General features: G+C 37.4%; 1 protein-coding gene across 5 annotated transcripts in view; it reads right to left on the bottom strand.

Moving 5' to 3' along the window:
- The window catches only part of LOC149530590 (uncharacterized), a 20665-nt gene extending 12246 nt beyond the window's left edge, over positions 1–8419 (bottom strand). Inside the window, exons 1-4 of one of the 5 annotated variants that reach the window (XR_016358516.1) lie at positions 7995–8418; positions 5377–6918; positions 5171–5277; positions 4954–5026 (exon numbers count right to left, since the gene is read on the bottom strand). Coding sequence is in view for 4 of the 5 variants with exons in the window: in XM_089809037.1 (XP_089665163.1) it covers positions 4954–5026; positions 5171–5221; positions 5377–6918; positions 7121–7209 (1755 nt within the window). In the remaining variant the exon portion in view is untranslated. Of the gene's footprint in view, positions 1–4953; positions 5027–5170; positions 5278–5376; positions 6919–7120 lie in introns of those variants that run through there. The other 4 variants (XM_089809038.1, XM_089809037.1, XM_089809039.1 and 1 more) reach the window with 4 other exon arrangements.
- Positions 8420–9516: the final 1097 nt, after the last annotated feature.

Here is a 9516-nt window from a genome sequence, read left to right as displayed (position 1 = left end):
AAAACCTGTAGCTTCTTCCGAAGCCTTGGTTGAGGTTGAAAGGGTTTGAAGAGAATATTATTAGAACCTTTCTTTTACTTGGGCATTCACTAGTAAGAATCATGAAAATTGACCAATTATTTCTTGTGGTTGAGAAAAAATGATTCTATGTTTTACCGTAGTGTGGATCGCTGACTACCTCAGTAAGACGTAGATTTTTTAATGAATTTGTAAGAGGGCATTGTACGCAGAATCCTGAGAGTCCTCTGGGAAACGAGAAGCCCCAGTCTTTATTGAATAAAGCTCATTATGCTGATAAGATTAGAAGGCGATTGCATTGGTTTGTGCAAGTAATAATTTCTTATTTAACAATCTCTCTGTATTCTATTAAAGTGGATTTGGTTGGCATTGGTACGTAAAGATCTTTAATTTTGAGCAAACGGTGACAAAAGTAGGAGATCGGTCTAGAATCCAAATTTCGGCCTTTTTTTTTTGAGGACTGTAAGCCTTCTTAAACTACATAAAGTGCTCTATTTTCTTTGATTGCTCTATAAATTTATTGTTTTATTAAGTAGAATTTTGTATTTTTTTGTGCATAAAGGATTGATGTTTCTTATCATTCATATGTCATGAACATCTCTGATGGCTTAAACATCACACACTAAAGCTTCATTCCTAAGCTAAAAGTGTTAAATAGTCAAAGTTAACTTAATTTTGCAAGCTTAATTTCTTCCCTAGTGTGCAGATGTATAAAGATGACCTAGTCTGAACATCCATAGCAGGACTTTGTAAATGTGAAGTGAAAAGGATGTGAAGAGCCATTTATTGGAAATAAGAAGTAGATTTGATATGTTTTTGGTCAAACATTTTAGCAAGCTCAATTTAGAATTCAATATTAGGCTGGTATGGTTTGTATTGAATCTTGTGCACATTTCCAAGTTGCAATAGAAAGGCACGACCAACCCTATTTTTACTATCAAACTTGTTCAAAAATGGAAAACATTTTTTTTTAAAGGCTACAACATATAATTACATGATGTATAATAAAGCTAATGCTCTAGCATGCAAAGATACATAGAGAAATAGTGACTCTGAGTGTGAGAAGACTAAGTGTAGAGTTTCACCATTTATCACTACCCTTCAATTATCATTTGGATGCTCATCTTGATCATGACCATGAACAAGATAGTTAGAATCTTGCAATGACAATGATTTGTGCTTACAAAGTTTTCATAAAAGTGTTCTACTATTGAATAGACCAAAGGTAGGAAAATATCACCTTTTGGTATGTGGTGTCAATTCTCATATGATTCAAAGTTTGTTTGATATCAAGGCAACATTTTTCAAGCATCTTGGTGTAAGAAAATGAGGTAACAAAAAATATCATATTTTCTCAAGGGGGAAATAGAGTGGGGGGAATGTTCTATTGACTCTTTTATGATTATTAGTTATGATCACATAAAAGGATTAATTATTTCATAAGCTCCTATGATGATGTGTCATTGAAGATTATTGTTGAGATCATTGATATACTAAGCACTATGCTTGTAGTGATGATGAGGAATCACCAAATGATGGAAATTTTATTAATGATTCTTTTGGTGGCACTAATAGTGATATAATTCTTCATGTTCTCAAAGCTAGTGGCACTAAGGTTTGAGGAATTTCCATCATTTCAAGTTAGCTTTGGTAGTAAGGTTTGAGGAATTTCCATCAATTCAAGTTATCTTTTCATTTTGAGGTCTACGGCATGAGAAGCATTTTTGGTTTATGCTTTTTATTTTTTTCTTTGTTGATGTTAAGGAAATCAAAGAATTTTTAAATCATGAGGATTTTTTTGGAGTTGGAATCAAGATTTAGCGTTGAGCTAAATATTGATTATTTTTTAGTGAATTTCAAAGTATATGATTGATAATTATACCCATTCACAATCATTAAACAATGATAGAGCTCCATCGTAACTATAAAGGGTTGTTGTTGAATAATTCAAGACTTTGTGATTTGAAATATCAAGACTAAAACTTAAAGAACATAGCTAGAAGAGACACCTTTCTGATTTCGAGAGACAACTTGATGGAGCCCCACTTGTTCCAAGATGTGTTTCTTTGGAAGAAGATTTTCTTTAAAAATATATTCATATAATATAATTAGCAACTTTTTTGTGTTGCTCTTAAGAAGGGTCCCTTGATACTTGCGTAGGAACAATGTAATAAGCTCGGGCAATGTCAATAGTTTCTATTTCAATGTGAATTTGGAAGGTATGGTTAGAAGCAATAGCAATTATGGAGTTAGCAACACTGCATTATATTTCTTTTTTTATATGTCATCTTTCATAAAAGAATATGAAAAAAATATTTAATTTTCTCCTTGAGTTTCATGAGTAGTGTATCGTATGAACTCCTTTCTTATGAGCATGAATCATCAACTTATAAACCCATCTTTTAGAAGCATCAATTATCAACTTAGTACACTACACCTCAGTGTTGCTCATAAAAGTTAAGTATTAGGACTTTTTGTAAGAAATAATCAATCTTTTATTTTTCTATACAAGAGTCCAATTGACCTTTTGCCAAATGACCTACTACGAAATCTCAACAATATACAATAGACCAAACATCACAAGATGCTCTAACTTTAATGAAAAAAATTAATTTCAAAGAGAATAACTATATAATCATTTAGAACATTCTTTAAGAATATTTAACTTTTTAATAATCAAACATTAGCATTCTCATAATTTTTTTGTGGTTGATATTACAAACCTCCCTGATATTGTGTTTAGTTCAATTGTTAGTTTAAAGTGGATGGTTTTCCTTGTTGCTATCCAAAGGACCTATTTTGATATTAAGTTGGTGGTTCACTGCTATGTTTTTTATATTAATTATGGGTGTACAATAAGCTAACTATGGGTCTATGAGCTATGATTATGCTCATAGTGACTCTGACAGTGTGTTTTCTTTGGGCAAGTCTCCCAAACTTTGACTTCTTTTAATATCCAAAACAATTGTTCCTATAAATTCTCCTATAAATTCAACAACTCTTTTATACTTTTCTGGGGTGCATAATAGAAAATTTCAACTCAACACCATTGAATAGTTCATACATCATAGACTTAACCATTAAACAAGTGTCTTTTGACATGAACTCAACATCATTGATAACCACCTAATGAATTATATTGTAGATTAGATTTTTGCAACTAAACTAGCTTGGTTCCTTGTTGTTTTATTTGACAACATGTTTTTCTTATTTATGATAATCATATGGTATATTTTTATTCAACCATTCACTGGTTTGCCTCAGATGGAGACTTCCATTTTTTTAGGAACAATACAATCTATGGTTCTTTATCATCACTTTTACAAATAATATTAAGTAGACAATTTTGTTTAAGATCTTTTGCTATAATCAATAATCATAGTTCATTTTTCATAAACAATTAAAAGAATATACTAAACAAACAACTCATCACTATTATTATCAAAATTTAATTATATAATTTTTGAATCAAACTCAACGATATATATTTGATGAGTTCACAACAACTAATGAAACGACTCACATTGTTGTGAGGAGGATCTATATATAATGGTTTCTCCTAAATAAGCGCTAGGACTCCTTTTATCTCATGGTTGTGTGGAAGCGTTGAGAGGGCGTGGAATCCGAATGATCTGAGGTTCTTTTGTTTCTGAGTCACTCTGAATTTATCTCAATACAAAGTGCTCGTATAAAAAACGCAGGTTTATCGTTTCTTATCTCACTCACTCAGTGCATTCCTGACAGCTTTGGCACAGCCCGCCCCATATGTAAAATATACACTACATTCATTCAACATATAAATAACAAAGTATTTCATGAATTACTCTCGCACTCTTATTTGCGGCATTGTTTTCAGCCAGTATTTGCGGTGGTGCCTCTAGTTATTTCATCACAGCGAACAGTTGTTAACAGAAAGTTGCCATTAACGTTTTCTGTTGAATGCGTTGGCCCGATCGCCTTGTCATTTCGTTTATTGTGACACTTTCATGGGGCATCGCGCTCCGCGCTCCTTGATGTCGTTAACAATAAACATTTGTTCCTCGGAGAGTGTGATTAAGTGATCAATCACGACAGCCTAATAAAATACATATATTCGACATTCTTCACATTACTCTAAAAATAACAGAATCGAGGCATTCACATAACGATTTCTGGTACATTTTTGCACCTTTCCTGGGTTAAACTACAAGACAATTAATGGTGTAAATTTATTCAGGGAGTTAAGAATGCATCTACACCGTCCCGTACAACAGTTATTTCAGGCTGTTTAGAAAATTTTATTGCGGATTTGTTTAGAACCCTGATTACAACGATATTTGTAAAATCAACGAAAATGCTAAAATTCTGTCGATCCGTAGGCTTCCGTAGAGAGATTCAATGTTAAGGACGGTCCAAACTTTACAGGCCTGAAATTTTTTGACGTTTTCTTCAAGTCAGTACGCAAAACCTGGCTTAAGAAGTTAAGATAATCCGATGAACAAATTACAGTAAATCTACGCTTTTACTGTATAATTACAGTGCGGCGACTTGCGGGATGTACACACCACAATGGTTTCCAAATTAGGACCCTACATATCGTCCTACTTTTGCTTCAAAAGGTGAGTGATTTATACTGTGATACGGAATTTAGCTAGAAAAATCCTACTTTTGAAGAGGAAAACGTCAGGGTAAGAGACAAACATTGTTTTCTGATGGGGTATGGAGTTTGTTTACTTACAAATTAAGGAAGTACTGATGCTTTAAGGCATGGAATCTAAGAACTGAGTTTATAATCGAAAATATCTGTTAAACTCTCTGTCTTTTCTACTTAAAGCTTGAAATATAATTGTAACTGTTTAGATCGTACGAAAATAATAAATAAAGAAGTGAATGCAAGGACTGCAAATGTTACAGCAATTAAAATGGAACGTGAGCGACGCTAATTTAGGTATTTACCTCTGAATCGCTATTCAATCCCAGCTTCTTCACCAGGTACTTTTTCAAGACGAGTATGGTCATCGTTCCGTCCCTGAATCACCACAAATGTTCAGACTCCGTCAGTTTCGACTTCCTTCCTCATTTTCCGAAACAGATGATGTTAGAGAAAGAGACGAAAATTAATATTCCGGAGAGAGGAAACTGAATCGTGCATTGTTGTTTTGGTTTATCTTACTTGATTCTCAAATAATTCTTTTGAATCTGCGGCAACATACGATCTCCGTTTCTGTCATTCCATGTGCTTTGTATCAGTAAATGAGGAAGGATATATCTACACCAGATCTGGCAATATAATAAGCCCTAAAATTTAATGTAAATCGAGCGATAACGTTTAAATTTACAGGAAATTAGAGGAGATTAATGAGAGATCGAACATCTTACTGATCTTGTAAAGCGCGAAGCGCGAACCATACACTCGTTTGAGCGGCTGTCCGGGGCTTTAAAATCTTTACATTTTCCGTCCATGAAGGATCTGGAACCCTCTGCGACTGAGAAAAAGGCATCTGCGCTATATTTCTGTCCGAGAGAAGTGCACCCAGGGAATATTGCTGCTGTCTGAATGGCGGTGTTGTATGAGACGAAGAAGATTTGGTGGAGGCAATTTCTGAAGCGCTTGGTCTAATCAAGGGTTCAAGATTAGTATCCTGGTTAGTCCACGAGGGGAAATTATTTACAGCGTTACATTGCATTTTCTCTCTTATTGTCTGCTGCAGCAGGCCGCTAGCGGGACCATGAATGCGTGAATTTTGACGAGGAAGAGCGGAAACGGCTGTGCTATTGAAAGTCTTCTGTCCTGAAGAAAATCCGCAGATGCCGTGAGTCGAACCTGCGATCCTCGGCTCGCAAAAGCTTCCCTCCGACATCCGTTCGTACGCTGCTTGTATCGGCTGCCAAGGCCTTACTCCGCTCGCCTGCCCCTGAAAGTTCACGTATAACCGCTCTATCGATGGAAACGCTGCAATATTTTGAGATCTTTGCTCATCTTGCATTGTACAATGCTGCAAAGGACTCAGCGCCGAGAAAGTGCTTGAATCTCTATTACTTTTCTGCAAATTAAATCTTTCGGCTTTCTGGAGAGGCGGAGGGATGGACTTGCAGATGTTAGGAAAGGAAAACAGTCGGGATTGAATAGTGGAAGAAGATGGCGGTAATTGTGTAGTCAATTTACTTTTATGGCCGGAGTTAGAGGTCTGCGACAAAAGATGTAGCTGATCATTCTTAGTTTTATCGTCAATCGAGGTTATTATTGACGCATTGACATCTTTTGTCATTTCCAGGTGTGGTTTGTTGGATAAATGCTTGGACTGAGAACTGCCATGGCCGCTGCCAAGTCCAAGCGAAAGCCAATCCTGATCCTTTCCAGAAAACTGCTGCCGCAAAGGAGAACAAAATCGCTCAGATCTGTGATTATCCTCAACATTTGACTTGTGTGATCCTGAATCAGAAAACGTTCCATGAAGCTTTTCTGTAACTAACTTCACGATTCTTCCATTATTATTTTCATAACCATCAGAGCTACAAGTTGTTCCCGAGCTTCTCTCCGCCATTTGATCAGCCGTAATATCCGAGTCCCCGCTGCTCACTTTCAACATGGAGTCGGATTGAACAGCCGCGCTGACATTTTCGTAGCTCTTCTGAACAACGCCTTCCTCTTCCCTTTCTGCTCCGTTGTACCTACTTCTCTTCGACCTCAAATTTTCCTCTTCAAGCAATCTGTACCGTGTCATATGATCCTCCTCCCGTCTTACTGCATATCTCGAAACCGAAGGCTGTAAACTATTCAGGCCCGACTCTCCTCGAGAGTTTCCTTCTATCAGAAAACGAGGCGGACAAAGCATGGAATCTCCTCTACCTTGGACGAAATTCGCACCAAAAGAAATACCAGACGGGTAGCTACATGGAACCTCTACTGGATTATCCGACCTGCAGATTCAACAGGGATCTTAGTCCGAGCAAACAGACACTCGTGTGAGAGAGTGAAGCAAATCGAAAGGTAAAACACAAATGCATTTAAGTACATAACATCCGAATCTGGGATACCTAAAACTTGGCTACAACCTATACTTACAAAACCTATATTTCTCATCTAATTTACAAACATGCAACTTCAAATTCAATTAAACACCTCGCATGTCGAGGAGCAAGTGAAGAGTGACAAAATTCCCCGGAATCTGCCGAAGCTGGATGTTGCCCGCTCTCCAAAAGGCTCCTCATATTTGCAGGTAAAACTCTTTAAATCTCCAGGTCTCTACACTTAAAATATCGCAATCTATCTCTTCCACAACCACAAGATACAATTACAGGCAAAGTTCAGCATATATTCTTTTTGGCAATTTTACAGCGTGTGCAAGTTTAAAGCCTCATATTGTACACGACGATGAAAAATCTCAGTATACAAACGAAAAGCAACAGGAACTGCTCGCCCAGGGACAAATCTATGAACAGAATTTGTCTTCTCCAGATCCAGATCTGAAATTCCTCTCCACGAAGAATTCCGTCAAAGATCGAGACCGGACAATAATCACAACAGGACAAACTCAAAATTAGAGCAACAGTCGAGGGACTCCGTTCAATCTTCCCACCTTATCCTTAACGCCAATTAAATTCCCCTTCCCACGAATACGGGACCCTAAAACCTCTGCGAGCTCCAGAGAAAACAATCATGGGGTCGGTAGAAGTTTAAAGTGATTGGATTTGGGTTTATTCTCACTCACCTTCACCTCTCGGGTTCGATTCCCCGACCTGCCGCCTGCCCGATCTCCGATGCCGATCAGCCACGGGCAAAAGAGACGAGAGTCAACTGGAGTGCACGCAATGATGGCAACTGAGCAGCCATGAAATTGTTGCAAGCTCCCCTACCTAACTAGAACCCTAAAAGCCCAAAGGCACTAGGCAGACAGATGGGCGGTTGCGGTCAGGTCAGGTATGGTCAGGGCATATATGTCTCTACAGTATTAAATTACAAAGAAAAACAAAGCCAAAAAAGGGTAAAAGCTCACCGTTTTCCAACACATTGAGCGACCTCGGATCGAATCCGGTCCCCTTCCCGACGAGCCCAGTTGCCCATGCTTCCAATCTTGTACAGTGCTTGTGCTCAGCACCAGCAGTCATGGTATTCCTTTACCTTTTCTTTTCTTTCCTGTTACCCTTGCTTTCCGAGTCCCGACAGCGCCCTGCCCGGGATACCTTGCTGAATTAGCTTAACGCATAAAACAAATCGAAGGCAATATTCGTCCAAATGAGCCTTGTTAGGTCGATTGACTGTAAAAAGAGAGAGAAAGAAAACTAATTATATGCAGAGAAAGGCAAAGATGTAGGTTATTCTGTTGTTGGTTGTAAGTGTATACAGACAGGCGTGCTTCCCATATGTCAGGTTACTGCAGTAACCGTGGTCGATGGCATCATGACGTTCAAAGTGTGGCGCACGTATAATTCATCATAACCCCACCTTTATTCTATCATTTCCGATGCCAACGGGAATAAGTATGGATGAGTTTATAGCATGTCATCCATGATTCCATATTCCCCATCATCATACGTATATATTTAAATACTATACTATACTATACTATAATATACTGCCAAGTGCATTCATTCCATTCCCTTCGCGTTTTGCATGCATGCAAACAATATTTTCACGTATTACCTACTCATGGAAGGCCCGAGTGAATATCGTAACGGAGACCGTAGATAGATGGCATAATCCTGACGTCTTCATTTTGTTGGTCCCAAATTATCGGCGTGGCATAACACTGTTCACATCTACCGCCTCTTCTAACTAACTAACGCGTCTACTTACGGACGCGAGTTTTGTCGATTTCAACAATACATCCGAAGTAAACTGCAGTCGGTAGAGATCGAGGAGAAATTGACGTTCGACTTTGCTTAGTCAGTACGTATTATTTGAAGCCAAAGGATCTTAGAATACTATATATTCGTTTTAATTGGTATTTTGATTTAGATATTCATTAATAAGAAAGAAAAGTTCAATTAAGTTTCTGTTTTGTTAGATGTATGATTATGATGTTACTAGAGATGATATCTTTTTAAAAATGATCTTATATCGAAGAAGTGTCAACATTATGTTTGTTCATAAATTCCAACTTTATCTCTCCTACATATCAATTGATGAGCTTAAGGGACTTTCTACTGGATGGTTCATAAGGCACAACATTTGGTGAAGGTTCTTCAGATGGGATTGCAAGCAGAGTGGGTTTAACCATGGAGAAAACTTCATAGCTAAGTGTGCTCGAGCTAAAGTTGTACTGAAATGGACAACCTCCCAAGAAGTCTCGGTGCTTCACTTCTGTGAGCATCACCTAGATCTAATGAGTGCTAAGTGTTCCATTCATACTCATGAGAGATGGGTTTGTTTGTACTAGTACTCACAAAACATGGGTCAATGAGTTCAGCTCAAAAAAACTACATAGTTGAATCCTAGTAGTAATATCATAATTATGTTTGTTCTCTTTTGTCAACCAGTTTAATAGTTTTAGTCATTAGATATAATATCTTCTAGTC

This window comes from Cupressus sempervirens, chromosome 11 (assembly GCF_028749045.1).
Source record: "Cupressus sempervirens isolate cs-2001-9-10 chromosome 11, ASM2874904v1, whole genome shotgun sequence".
Lineage (NCBI taxonomy): Eukaryota > Viridiplantae > Streptophyta > Pinopsida > Cupressales > Cupressaceae > Cupressus > Cupressus sempervirens.
This window is presented reverse-complemented; position numbering and strand designations above follow the sequence as displayed.